The sequence below is a fragment of the Rana temporaria genome, chromosome 1 (genome assembly GCF_905171775.1).
Source record: "Rana temporaria chromosome 1, aRanTem1.1, whole genome shotgun sequence".
Lineage (NCBI taxonomy): Eukaryota > Metazoa > Chordata > Amphibia > Anura > Ranidae > Rana > Rana temporaria.
In genome coordinates, this window is record NC_053489.1 from 544,650,759 (window position 1) to 544,665,838 (window position 15,080).

At 40.8% G+C, this 15,080-nt stretch overlaps 1 protein-coding gene across 2 annotated transcripts in view; it reads right to left on the minus strand.

Moving 5' to 3' along the window:
• The window catches only part of AADAT (aminoadipate aminotransferase), a 60,725-nt gene that overhangs the window by 10,292 nt on the left and 35,353 nt on the right, over positions 1-15,080 (minus strand). For both annotated transcript variants that reach the window (XM_040333255.1, XM_040333265.1), the window contains exons 9-12: positions 8,024-8,120; positions 4,343-4,404; positions 1,247-1,311; positions 334-440 (exon numbers count right to left, since the gene is read on the minus strand). In XM_040333255.1, coding sequence (XP_040189189.1) covers positions 334-440; positions 1,247-1,311; positions 4,343-4,404; positions 8,024-8,120 — 331 coding nt within the window. The remainder of the gene's footprint in view (positions 1-333; positions 441-1,246; positions 1,312-4,342; positions 4,405-8,023; positions 8,121-15,080) is intronic.

A 15,080-nucleotide genomic window follows, 5' to 3' on the forward strand; every position in this document is an offset into this window, starting at 1 on the left:
TCTGCCAGCGGGCAGATATAGCACAATAGCGCTGTGGAGGGAGCGATTCCCCCATCCACCTCGAATGTGTGGATGGGGGAAATCTAGTAATTTTTTTTCAACCCAATGATTGAATGGACAGCATACAGGGTAAGATGAGTGTCTTGTAGTGAAGTTCTTCCAGGTGACAAGGCCACTAGGAAGAAAGCTTTGCAAGTTGCTGTTCAGATCCCACTGACCACTGAAAATGGGAAAATGCAGGAAATGAATGACTTTTTACTTGCAATATGTAAGCACCATGCTGCAGGGAGATACAGCATGAAAAATGGTATCCCTACCTTGTTTACTATTTACCTGGTTACTTAATGCTTTTTGCATGATCATTTGATGAGTATCAGGGACTCCCTTGATCTTCATCCACAGGAACATGCCAGCGGAAGGACTGTGCCACTCAGCCAAACCTTATGAAAAAGACAAAGAAACCATTTGACAATGTGATATAGGTGCGTACTTTTACTGTATCCCTGTATAATCCCAAATAATCTCACGCAAGTTAAAACCACTTTGTATGAATAGAGACGTTTCCCCTACCAATTACTAATCTTATTTGGAACACTGGCTATCGTATAGATAGATCATGGAAGACCAATGTCAGCATTCCTAGCAATTGTAAAAGTTGGAATATTCAATGTAATAGAGTATTCAGCTAATATCTATTGATAAAGCAGAAACTCATAGATATAATTCATAGCTCTTTATTTCTGCCTCCCAAATACTACTGGGTACAGAATTGCAGAATTGTCCAAGTGCTTATCCACTAAAATCTCATTATATGGTTGTTTTTTTGGATCAAACTTCCCATTTCCCCTTTTTTAGGTGTTAAACTTGCAGGTGTGTCAAACTGGCATCCCTCCAGCTGTTGCGGAACTACAAGTCCCATCATGCCTCTGCCTGTGGGTGTCATGCTTGTAACTGTCAGTCTTGCAATGCCTCATGGGACTTGTAGTTTCGCAACAGCGAAAGGGGCGCAAGTTTGAAACCTGTGTTAAAGGATCAGTGCACCCAAAATGTGTATTTTCGTTTTTGCTAGACGCTGTAAAGCTAACCCATTTTAACATTTGTTATATTTCCTGGGGGCACTATCAGTGATATATTTTATATGTTCTTGACATTTTGGTTCTACACATAGTCATATATTGGAAACATCAATTTTAAGTTCATTTTTTTTAATGAAAAATCACATTAATTAATTTAGCAGTCCACCAACCTGTTAGCCACTTATCTGCAGAAGTGAGTATGGCATCCTTCTGTGATCTGTAGAAGTCTATTACACTGAAAAACCCAGAGACATTAACAAATATAAAAGCAATGTTAGAGTTTTGTTTTGTTTCACTTCACCATTGAGCAGAATGTCTTTGTTTGTTTTGCCACCGGAAGATTCTGCCTCCAGTAGCAAGTTCTTATCATTTATTGTGTCTGCACCCACTTTCTCTCTGCACCCAATACATTGTGCCTGCAACCCTCTTCTCTCACCAACCACTACGCTGCACCCACTTTGCCTCAGAATCCATTGTACCTGCAGATATATTGTTCTCACCACCCACTGCACCTGCACTTCTTCTCTTGGCATCCACTGTGCCTGCAGTTCCCCTTCTCTCACTACTCATTGAACCTGCGGCCCCCTTATCTTGGCATGCATTATGCCTGCACCCCCTTTTCTCAGCATACACCTGTGCCTCTCTTCTCTCACCACCATCCCCCCTTCTCTCAACACCCTATGTGCCTGCACCTCTCTTCTCTCACCACCTGCCTGCATCCCCATACTTTTCTCATATCCATCTGTGTGTGTACTTCCCCTCTCTAACCACCATCTAAGCCACCCCCTTTAACACCCGCCACTCCTGCACTCCCCCTCTTCCACTACTGTACCTGTACACTGATAAACTAACTCTCCGCACTGTACCTGTTCATGTTTTCCCTCAATCTCACCAATGCATCTGCATCCCATCCCTCTCCTACTATTGTGCTCCCACCTCATATAGGCCCATCTCTTTCCCAGATTTCACCAGTGCTCCTGTACAACCCCCCACCCAACTCTTACCCAATGCTCACATGTACACTGCCCCTCCCCTATCCTACCTGCACACTGCCCCTGTCTTACAATCATGCCAGCAACCCTCACTCTCAACACAACACCTGCATGAATCCTGTTTCACCACAACTCCTGCACCAATCCCCCCCCCCCCCCCACCGGTTTTCATCACTATGCATGGACAGTATGTGTGAGCAAGTCTTACATCAGGAAATGCAAAAATGTTATATGACACAAATTACTGTGGGAAAATAAAGAGTTAAGCCCTGTACACACGATCGGTTTGTCCGATGAAAACAGACCGATGGATTGTATTCATCGGACAAACCGATCGTGTGTGGGCCACATCAGTTTGTTTTCCATCGGCGAAAAAAAATAGAACATGTTTAAATTTTTCCTATGGATAAAAAAAACCATAAAAAAAATTGATCGTCTGTGTGGTAGTCCATCGATCAAAAATCCACGCATGCTCAGAATCAAGTCGACGCATGCTCGGAAGCATTGATCTTCATTTTTTTCAGCATGTCGTAGTGTTATATGTCACTGCGTTTTGGCACGGTCGGATTTTTGACTGACGATGTGTAGGCAAGACTGATGAAAGTTAGCTTCATCGGATATCCAATGAAAAAATCCATCGGATTAGATTCCATCAGAAATCCGATCGCGTGTACGAGGCTTTAGACACAAAACATACGCATAAAAATGATCATTCGGACATAAGAGATAATATACTGGAGTAGAATTTTGCTGGTGGTACTGAAGTGCCCCCCCTCATGGCCCCTGCCCCTTTTTACTCCATGACCTATGCCTCTGCTGTTACCCTATGCCTGCTAGAAACTTACTCCACCTTTATACCCAGTGCCCCTGAACCTAAACCACCCCAATTATGCCAGTTCTGGAATGAGCACCCTTTAGCTAGTATTTAAAAAAAAAAAAACTGTACAAGCTCAAAGACAGGGGTACAGACCTTTTACTTAGGAGCATATAGTAAAGGGTCCTTTTTAGGGAAGGTAGTAAAGGAGGATCAATTACAAAGATTTTCCAACATTGTGAAAAATCTTTGTACATTAAAGGCTTGTTTACAGGCAGGGGCGTTCTGACAACTCATGGGGCCCCCGGGCAATATAAGATTATGCGGCCCCTGGGCTTACAGATGGCCCCCACGCTAGGAGGCAGTACAGAGGCGGGGCAGATAAAATCTCAGGATTTTCATATAAAAAGCATGTCGGTTTCAGACATATCAGGGACAGATGTAAAAAAAAAACACAGATTTTTACATACTGTCCCTGGCAACCCTGATGGGGCCCCCTATTGGCATGGGGCCCTAGGGCAGTGCCCGAGTGCCTCAATGGTCAGTCCTCCCTCGTTTACAGGTTTACATCCACTTTTTGTCTCAGCTAAGGCAGGTAGTATGTATGCTTACACTAACTGCTTGCATGATCAGAGCGTTATATCCATGTATATATTTCTACAAGCACAGAACACCGATTTTATAGATACATGAGAAAAGGAAGTATCATAGATCCCTTTTTAGGGTTATTAAGAAGTATTATATGGCTAAGGATGTTTTAATGGAGGCATATTAACACAAGTCAATTTCGGTACTACTGGAATATCAAAAGTTACCAGCACCCAATCAGTGTCTGTCTGAGGAACTGACTTATGTCATATACACACTAGTATTAATGTCCGGACATCTTTTTTTTTTTTTTTTTGGGTGTGGTTAAGACAACATTGTCTTATTTTAAGGGGGAGTGTGAAGGGTATAGTTTTTGTTTAATTACTATTTAATTGGATTATACTTATTTGAGCAATTTTTGTACTAATTAAGAATATTTCGATTTATTTAAGTGTATTTTGATTTATACACCACTTCATCTCTAATAATATAGTCACTGTTTAGGTTATAATGGCTATGTCATAACCATTTTGTTTTTGATGGACAATGCCTTCTTTGCCTGACGTTTTGTAGCCCTCTTGATCAGCATGTCAAAATATTTATCTGGAAAATCTGACAAAAGATCAGGGCAGCTGAAGAGCGTGGGGAATGTAAGTACATGCTCATCACAATCCCAACAGTCAAGTGAACTTGGAAAAAACACACACATTTAGATTTCTTAACAATTCTATCTAAATTTACTAGATTGTATACTGTAATGTAACCAAATCTTTAGGCAAAACCAAAGTAATTTAGCGCCATCTTTCAAAAATACTTGTTTAGGGAAAAGTCACATATTTGCTTGTTAAAATAAAAAAGACAAATTACAATACCTATCAATATGTTCCAGGAAGCCTTCTACACCCCACTTTTGAAGCAGCTGATATGTTAGAATCTGTAATTAAAAAGGAATAAGTCATTGTTTTGAATAAAACTGCCTATGCAACAGGGAAATTCACAGTTGTTAAAAGTATCAAAATATAAAAGGCCTTATTTTATAAGCTACTTAAAGCTGAACCATAGCCAAAGCCATGTTTTTTTCCATATGTGAATACAGTGTACAGTACTCTTTTCATAGAAGCGGTACTATCAGTTCCCACAATGAAAAGTGTTCTGTGATTGTAGGAGGCAGACGCATGCGCAGCTCAGTTTACATTCTGGCACACTGACGTCAACCCACACAGACCAATCAAGACGGTCAAAGACCGACACCAGGCAAAAGCCAAGGACAAGATGCCAGCGCTGGACAATTGGAACTAAAGTACCGTATATACTTGAGTATAAGCTGAGTTTTTTCAGCACATTTTTTTGTGCTGAAAATGCCCCCCTCGGCTTATATTCAAGTTACCTTTTTGCGCCTGATCTCCCAGATTTTGGGGACCTGGTACCGGCTGGCCGTAGGTCCCCTGGACCCCAAACTTGGCACACATGTAGCCCCATTTCTCCTCTACAACGTTTGTTATCTGGGGAACCTATGGCTGGGGAGCACAGTTTTTTCAAAGCCGGTCACCCCTTCCATAGACTCCCATATTAAACGTCAGTCTAGTCATGGACACAGTGAGGCATGGGCACAGTGAGGCATGCACATGGACACAGTGAGGCAAAGTGAGGCATGCAGATGGACACCCTAGGCCATTTAAACTTCAGCTTCACCTTTTGGACAAATGACCCCAAATTCCTATTAAGCACACTTTGATATGATAAAGGATTCATAGCTGACTTGGTGACTTGCAAGTGGTCCAGGCCCGGAAGCAACCCCAGACTATAACATTTCCACTACAATAGTTCTTATGAGTTTTATCTCCTGAAATGCTACCTATTGGTTTGCAACAAATACATCTATCGTTACTGTGGCCAAATAACGCTATCACCGATTCATCAGTCTACAGCATGTGGTTGCAGAAGGCCTGGTACATGCCTATATGTTTAATGGCAAACTCAGGGACTTTTGTTTATAGCAGGATAGCACAACACATTTCAATAATAAAGAGAACACCAGACCCTAGATATTTGAGAATTAAATAAGAAACGTTCCACCTGAATTCTCCCCAAGGACTCATTGGGCCCTAATGTGGAACACCTGATTCTAATTTAACAGATTTGAAGTGGTGGTGATGTTGAGGCGCGCTTACTTTTTCCCCATGAAAAGTTAGCTTTTTTTGCCAATATAAAATATGGAATACACCATGCAAATTTTGGGTCATTTGTTCAAGTAAATCACATATATATATGTAGGCACTGTTTAAACTAAAATCTAATGTTTGCCTACTCAAATGTGTTTTTAAAGGGAACAATTTTCATGGCATGTACAAACTTTTTAACATGACTTAATACACACACACACACACACACACACACACACACACACACACACACACACACACACACACACACACACACGTTGGTGTCAATTTATAAATGTTTTCACATTAAATTCACACAACTTTAACCCAAGATTCACACATTTTTTAACTGAATCCAATTTGAAATGTGTGAATGTTTGGCGAGAGTTGTAGGAAAATATTTCTGACTAGACCCGATAGTATATTTGAAAAGGTTTTTTTGGCTATACTATATATCAGATTATTCCTTCATCCTATACAACCATAAAGAGAAAATTCCAGAGGAGAACACGGATGCGACAACATAACTGCAAGTAACAAAGCACTTTGAGCAAAGGGCAATATTCTAGACAATGAATCAGAACCCATATTGTATGCATTCTACTTACAGTATAGAATGTGAATTTCTTTAATTGACATGAGTAACTCCACAAACTATAATATCAATTACGCCCAACTATATTAAGAAAAAAATGACAGACTCCTTTCACACTGGGCGTTTTTCAGAAGCTTTTGGGCTAAACATAGCGCCTGTAAAGTTCTTGAAAAACGCCTCCCCTTTCCTACCTCCAGGTATTGATAAAACATTGTTGTCTCTATGAGGGAGTTTGCCGTATAAATATCCTCTCTGGAAATATTCCTCATTCTCCACTCTATCGTTCCCTTACCTCAAACTGGTTTCGTTTTACTTTATTTTTCTTACCAACAAGTTTAACCAATCAAAACAAGGTTCATCTGAGATAGTTAGGAATATAACCCAGTCTCCAGATAACACCAAGCCAATTAGCAGGAACCTGGCCCTGGAATAGTTCATTAATTTCCCCTATTTTAGGTTATTTTAACCCACTATATCGAGCAAATGCCATCTTCTTCCATTTTTGCTATAACTAAATATTACCTTTTATATTCTCACATCTCGATTATATATGACAGGGTTTGACAAATTTGCTTGGAATCTAGGAGCCAGCTAAAAAAGTTAGGAGCCAGAAAACGCACCCCGTCCCGACGAGCTTGCGCGCGGAAGCGAACACATACGTGAGCAGCGCCTGCATATGTAAACGGTGTTCAAACCACACATGTGAGATATCGCCGCGATTGGTAGAGCGAGAACAATAATTCTAGCCCTAAACCTCCTCTAACTCAAAACATGCAACCTGTAGATTTTTTTAAACGTCGCCTATGGAGATTTTAAAGGGTAAAAGTTTGTCGGCATTCCACGAGTGGACGCAAATTTTACTGTTGTCTTATTTTTTTATTTAAAAAAGTGTAATTTTTTCCCAAAAAAGTGCACTTGTAAGACCGCTGCGCAAATACGGCGTGACAGAAAGTATTGCAACGATCGCCATTTTATTCTCTAGGGTGTTAGGATAAAAAATATATATAATGTTTGGGGGTTCTAATTAGAGGGAAGAAGATGGCAGTGAAAATAGTGAAAAATTACATTAGAATTGCTGTTCAACTTGTAATGCTTAACTTGTAATACCAACGGCCACCACCAGATGGCGCCAGCTCACACAAGGAAGAGTACTATGAATGGTACTATTCTTATGACCTTTGTTATGCTTTATGAAAACATAATAAAATATTCAAAACAGAAAAACAGCCCCAGTTTGAAATCCCGAGTGCTTCCACACTGGAGTGGTGCGCTTACAGAACGTTACAAAAAGTCCTGCAAGCAGCATCTTTTGGGCGGTGCGGGAGTGGTGTATACACCTCTCCTCCTCCGCCCCTGCAATAGGAATCAATGGGCACCGCTGTCAAAGCGCCTGCAAAGCGCTTTGGCAGTTGGGCTTTGCTGGCACTTTTTTAACCCTTTATTTGGCCACTAGCGGGGAGGTTGCTTTACTGCTAAGGCCCACCCCCCACCAGTGTGAAAGTAGCTTTAGTTCTTAAACCATGCATTTTATCACACATTTTAAATGTTTGGTAAAGACAGGTTATACGTATTCAATATATTAAATGTTACAAAAAAAAAAAAGTCTTAACCTTCAGCAATCTTATAAATTGTGTCATATTTCACATGCCATTGTTGTATTCATTGATTGTAAGATGTAACCGTTCAAGAAAGTGAATCCATCTACTGAATAATAATGAATGTCTTAGAGTCCTATTTGTCTGAATATAAAAAGTCAATGAAATGCAGTCTTGCTTGCTGACATTTCAAGCAATTACCTGAGTGAAGGTACTTGTTTGTAAGGTAGAGACCTGCATGTGCAGTATAATCCTTTCGATGAGTGGTTTGGGACCTGTTAAAAAGCCAATCCTTAATCTGAGGAAGAATTAACATAAGATTATTGTTCTTGTTTAGCAATAAAGACAACACAAGCAGCTATGCAGGTTCAACATATCTGATATACATATACCAAGTCTATAGTCCAACTAGTTCTAGATAAAATACATAGGGCTAGATTCACGTACCTGCGCTTGTTCTTACGGCGGCGCAGCGTATCGTATTTACGCTACGCCGCCGTAACTTACAGGAGCAAGTGCAGTATTCACAAAGCACTTGCTCCGTAAGTTGCCGCGGCGTAGCGTAAATGGGGCCGGCTTAAGCGTGCGTAATTCAAATGTGGAAGGGGGGAGTGTTTTATGTAAATCTATGATGACCTGACGTGATGCGCCGTCCGTGTACATATCCCAGTGTGCATTGCTCCCAAGTACGCCGCAACAACGTATTGGTTTCGACGTGAACGTAAATTACGTCCAGCCCCATTTGCGAACGACTTACGCAAACGACGTAAAAAATAAAAATTTCGAAACGGGAACGACGTTCATACTTAACATTGGCTGCGCCTCCTAATAGCAGGAACAACCTTACGCCGAAAAAAGCCTAACGTAAACAACGTAAATAAATTGCGGCGGCCGTGCGTACGTTTGTGAATCGGCGTATCTAGGTAATTTGCATATTCTACGCCGAAAACAACTGAAGCGCCCCTAGCGGCCAACGTAATATTGCACACAATTATACGCCGCCGCATTCAAGTTACGTCGGCGGAGGAAGCCTATTTTTGAGCGTATCTGCCTTTGAGAATCGGGGTAACGATATGCCGGCGCAGATTTGAAATTACGGCGGCGTATTTGGAGATACGCCGCCGTAATAGCTACCTGAATTCAGCCCACATTCTCTTTATTTAAACAGATGTAAAACACAACGACGTGCTGAGAAAAATTAAGTTTAATGCTTCTGAGCATGCATCGGACTTGATTCTGAGCATGCGTGGATTTTTAACCGATGGACGTACCCACAGACGATCGTTTTTTTTCTCTATAGGTTTTTTAAAACAAGTTCCTAGTTTTTTGACTGATGGATAAAAAACTAATGGGGCCCACACACGATCGGTTCGTCTGATGAAAACGGTCCATCAGACCGTTTTCATCAGACGAACTGATCGTGTGTATGCGGCATTAGCGTGGATGGGGAAATTAGTCCCGAATCTCTGCCTACCTTCTCTGCCTAAATGATAGTGAATTCCTAGACATGTTTGGGTGCATCCACTGAAGGAAGCAGCACAAAAGAATTACAGATCTAACTAAAGTTAAATGTAATTTCTGATGGGTTTCCCTAGCTCCTTTGCCCTACTTTGCTCTTCTCTGCATTTGCAGTATTTTCTATCCTTACCTATTCTGGTCACACTTCAGACATTTAAAACTAGGCCACAAATCCCATGAAAAGATAAGTTTCCATGACTACAACTAATCATCATATATATTAAAATCAGTATATGCCTATAGAACAAAGCTTATCACATTAACAACTTTAGCCCCGGAAGGATTTACCCCCTTAATGACCAGGCCAACTGACAATTGCGCGGTCATGCAACGTTGTACCCAAAAAAATTGATGTCCTTTTTCTTCCCACAAATAGAGCTTTCTTTTGGTGGTATTTGATAGTCTTTTTTTGTTTTATAGCGTGAAAAAATAGGTTGACAGACTTTTTTACTTTCTCCTATAATACATATCCCCCCCCCCAAAAAAAAATGTATTCATCAGTTTAGGTCAATATGCATTTTTCTACATATTTTTGGTTAAAAATATCCCAATAAGCGTATATTGATTGTTTTGCGCTAAAGTTATAGCGCCTAGAAAATAGGGGAAAGATTTAGGGACTTTTAATTATTTTATTTTTCTTAATGTTTTTACTGCAATTTATAGCAGGATTGCGACATTGCAGTGGACAAATCTGACCCTAAGTGACACTTTTTGGGGACCAGTGACACCAATACAGTGACCCGTGCTAAAAAAAAATGCACGGATCAATGTATAAATTACACTGGCAGGGAAGGGGTTAACACTAGGGGCAATTAAAGGGTTAACTGTGTTCCCTAATTGTGTGTTCTAACTGCGACGGGATGGGCTCACTGGGACAACACAGAGATCGCTGCTCCTGATAACTAGGAATAGCCAATCTCAGTGCTAACCCCTGTCAGAACAGGGATCCGTCTTGTTTACATAGGCAGATCCCCATTCTGCCCATCTGTGGAGCGATCGCAGGTGGACGGCGGACATCGAGTCTGCTGCTCCCCCGCGCTCACAGTATCTTATGCACCAAACAACGCAGTCGCAGCCGGGCCGCCCTGTATATGTGCGGTGGCCGGTCCCGAAGTGGTTAAAGTGGAGTTCCACCCATAAATATAACATTTCATCAGTAGTTTTAAAAAAATGTCATTAGTCCTTTACGAATTTTTTTTTTTTTTTTAGATGCCTTCAAAGTGTTGTTGCTAGGCAGAATAGTTAATCTTCCCACTTCCTGCACCTAGGTTATTAATGCTTCCTAACCTACACCGCACAGACTCCTGGGAATGTAGTGGGTGTAACTTTCCAGGAGTCTGTGCACTCCCCAGTCTCAAAGAATCATGTGACTTGGACAGCACAGGTGCTGAAACCTGATCTGACACTGCTTGTGCAGCACTGAGCATGTGCGAGATCTGAAAGGCTGAAATCCAGGAAGTCATACAGTCTGGCTTCATAATGCCCACACTTAAGATGGCCCCAGTCAATTTCTATTTTATAAAGTGTCTAAATGCTGTAACAACCTAACAAAACGGACCTTAGTTTACAGACTAACTTTACTAGAATACATTAAGCTTGTGTATTACAGGGGTATTTATATTTAAAAAGTGAAATTGTGGCCGGAACTCCGCTTTAAGTACAGTAAAATCTCCAGTGCCAGGATGTATTCATAATGTATTTCCACAGTTGGGCAAGGCTGTGGTTTTGCACTGGCGTGAATACAAGCTGGACTTATTTCTTAGGCTCCATTCACACCTAGGCAGACAAATTTGCGGCGTTTTGTCGCCGCAAATCGCGGTACAAATAGCGGCGTTTTGTACCGCGATTTGCGGCGACAAAACGCCGGTATTGTCCGCCTAGATGTGCCCCAGATTGACCCCCTCTATGGAGATGGTTGCCATCTCCTAGCCGAACGCCGAAAGCCGTCTGAAAAAAAGGTCTGGGACCTTTTTTCAGGCGGCAGGCGTCCAGCGTTCAGCGTGGAGATGTGAACCATCTCCATAGAGGGACATGTGTTTTTATCCCTCTGGCGGCAGCGGCGTAGCACTACAGGCGTAAAAACGCCTAGGTGTGAATGGGGGCTTAGCCGAACCTACAAATTGTTAAGTATCTCAATCAATTGCCGCTACACAAAGTGTGAATGGAAAACAGACAGAAGAGCCCTATAAAGAAATACCAGGCTACTTTGCACAAGATAAGAAACAATGATGCTTCATTCAAGGAACCTTAAAGGTTAATGATAAATAAATAAAAAACTATAATGTATCCATAAAAATTTAAATGTATATCCTACATTCATATCAAACACCCTTGTAAAAAATGAAGGCCCTGTTCTTTATTTTACTTCTCCGGGGACCAACCTATTTTTTATACATTTCACACATTTTATAATTTTTCACTTACAGCTTTCAGTTTGTAAAAGACCCCCCCAAACTACATATTTTCTGAAAGCAAAGAGCCGATATAATAAAAAGACTGATGCTACTGATTTTGTAGGTCCCGTAATAGTTGCGCAAATGTTTATCAAAATTTAAGAACATTTCCCTAATGCATACCGAGCTGGTCAGCTGCAAGTAGTTCAGTTCTTCTTTATGTTGGTGGCATTTAAACGGTTAATGGATAATAGGTGGTGACAGGTACTCTTTAAGGAGGGATCGGGGGGTCTAAAAAACCTCCAATCCTTCCTTTGCACTTCAAAGTATTCAGATTGCCAAAAACGGATCGTGGATCGGGTCTCCCCCGGTGGGACGGGAGGCCCGGTAAGAGCAGCGGGATGAGTTGGGAGGGGGATGTACCACTCCTCCGGGATAACAACCGAGTGGCTTTTAGCCGCTCGGTTGTTATCCCTGGAAAGTCGATCGCCCGCTCTAAAAAACGGTACTGGGATGATCCCGTTATAAACCCCAAAAGCCGTGGCCGCATATATGCGTATGCTCGGCGGGAAGGGGGTTTAACATTCAATTATTTTTTTGTAAATAAGAAAAAAACTTTTTTTTTTTTTTTGGAAGAATTTTTTTTTTTACTGTAAATATTATTCTCTCTTTTCAGGACAACATCCAACTTGGCATCCAAGGGGAAGGAACCTGAGGAAGAGTAGGTGGAGGAGTCTTCTGTGCCTCGACGAGCACTACACAGTTTTCACCCCAAGCAACACCTGAAGGTACAGATGTGTCACCATCTTTGCATTTTTGTAATTGTTTGTCATTCTTTAAGACACATACACATACATCAGACACTGTGGACCTGGACGTAGGCAGTGTCAGAAGGGGGAAAGAGTGTCCTCACAAACTGAGAAGAGGATTTTGCCGTTGCTGCAGGAAGGGCATAGTGTGGATGCATTTTTAGATCCAAATAACCCATGTGCCATCTTTGTCGCAACATATACCATGTTGGTCGAGACCTTGAAAAGCAGTGAATGGATAGCATGTATGCTGTTGCCATGCAGTACTGTGCTGCAAAACTGAGTGGTGCCCTACCCCCAAGCTGTACAACCACTTTTCAACGTCCTTTCATGTACCCAGGGACATCAGCAGTGCCATATACCCCCTTATACGATCTTTCCCCGCCTCCATGCCTACCCCTACATTCCTATGGAAAACAATCTGCTCCCTCCTTTCATTGCCCCTAATCCCCATGGAATTTTCTTTCTCTACGCCTGCCCCCACCCATTCCTATTGTAGAACCCTCATTTTATCGTCCCCAATCCCCACAGGGATCCCAAGGGGATAATTCATTGTCCCTCACTATGTACCACCAAGTCCAATTTCCTTTTTTCTGCCCTTATTTTTTGCCCATTTCTCCTTGGGAAATTTCATTACATTCTCACACTAATTAAAATTTCAAAAGGCAAGCTTTTAAAAAAAAAAAAAATTGTACAAAATGCATAATGTGTGTATTTTCTAAAATGTAAAAAAAAATATTGTTCTGCTGCATTGGAGCACAAAGTTGGATAATGTTTCTTCTGTGTGGGTTAAATGCATACATTCTGATCTGGGCTATATGCCTTTACCTCCCACAAAAGAAAAGGACACCGTTTTTCCTCTGTGTGCGGTAAACGTATATAGACACAAAGCAGACTGTATACTTTTTATAATATGTATCCTGAAGAGAGATACTGCAATATGAAGGATGGTTCCAGAAGCAACTGCTTCTGCTTCTCTTCTCCAGCTGTGTTTCTCCTCACCCTCCATAACATTATCAGCAGTATGTTCTCATCAATTTTCTGCATGACGGGATCCATATAGGACGCAGTGAGGAAATACAGATAGCTCCTGAAAAATACAGTGCTCTCTCTGCTCTTACAAAGGTGCTGAAATATGAATACAGTAAAACCTTGGTTTGCGAGCATAATTCGTCCCAGAAACATGCTTGTAATCCAAAGCACTTGTATATCAAAGCATTTTTTTTTACAGGGTATAAAAGAGAAGAGAGGCACCTCTAAGTGTAGAAATAAACTGCTAAATGTTGTACCTTCATTAAATGTAACCATAATACTACATTTAGATGCTCCTCTCTTCTTTTTTATACTCAGTTGTGACATGACGCTACTCTTATATCAAGACATCGCTTGTAAATCAAGGCAAAATGTATTAAAACATTTTGCTTGTCTTGCAAAACGCTCTCAAACCAAGGTTTTACTGTATTTTAATTTTCATGAAGTCATTGGGAGTAAAAAATAGAAGAGTGATTTAGAAAAAAACAAAAAACAAACGTTTAAACGCTGAAAAAGGTAAAAACGCGTCTAAAAGATTTTGCAAAATGTGGCTAAAAGCACGTTTTTTGTTTTCCTGCCAGTAGTACTGGTGGGAATTTTTATAACGCGCAGTGTGCAACGAGGGCTTACAGTCCTTATGCCGCGTACACACCATCACTTTATGTGATGAAAAAAAACGACACTTTCTGTGAAGTAAAAAATGAAGTTTTTGAAACTTCAATTTTCAAAGACGAAGTTGCCTACACACCATCGTTTTCTCACAATGATCTTGCAAAGTGAGGTTACGTTCCACCACGTTTTACCATTGAAGCTTGCTTCATAAGTAGCTTCTGGGCATGCGTGGATGAAAAAACGTCTTAGAAAACGACGTTTTTTGCTACACACGGTCAATTTCTGTGAAGTAAAAAGTGCACTTTTGAAAAACGACACATAAAATTGAAGCATGCTTCAATTTTTTTGGGTCGTTTTTTACAAGACATAAAACGACGTTTTCCCCCACACACAGTCAATTAAAGTGACGTTTTTAAAAACGTCATTTTTTTTCATCACATAAAGTGATGGTGTGTACGCGGCATTAGATGTGATGGTGTGTACGCGGCATTAGATGTGATGGCTGCATTTGTTTTAATTTCTAAGTATTTTGTCTTTAATTTTCACCTGGTGATCTTAACAATCACTTACGGAAGTGTATCTATGGAGGAATAGTGTTACCCTAGGCTGCTCCCCTACTTTAGACTATATTTACCTAAGTTTTCTTATGTTCACAATATAGTGAGGAGTTCTGTAGTTTAGAGAAGACAGGCTGATAACATTTCTTGAGATGTCAATTCAGCGCACAGAAAATTACAAGGACACTAAATTTCTCGCAGGATCAATATGTTGCAAAAAAACATACTAAGCCTGAAAAAAATTAAAAAAATGTATGAAGCCATCTACTGACTGATCATCTGCAATATATTAATTTCCATTGGGGTTTAGATATCCTTTAAAGACTGTCACCACAAA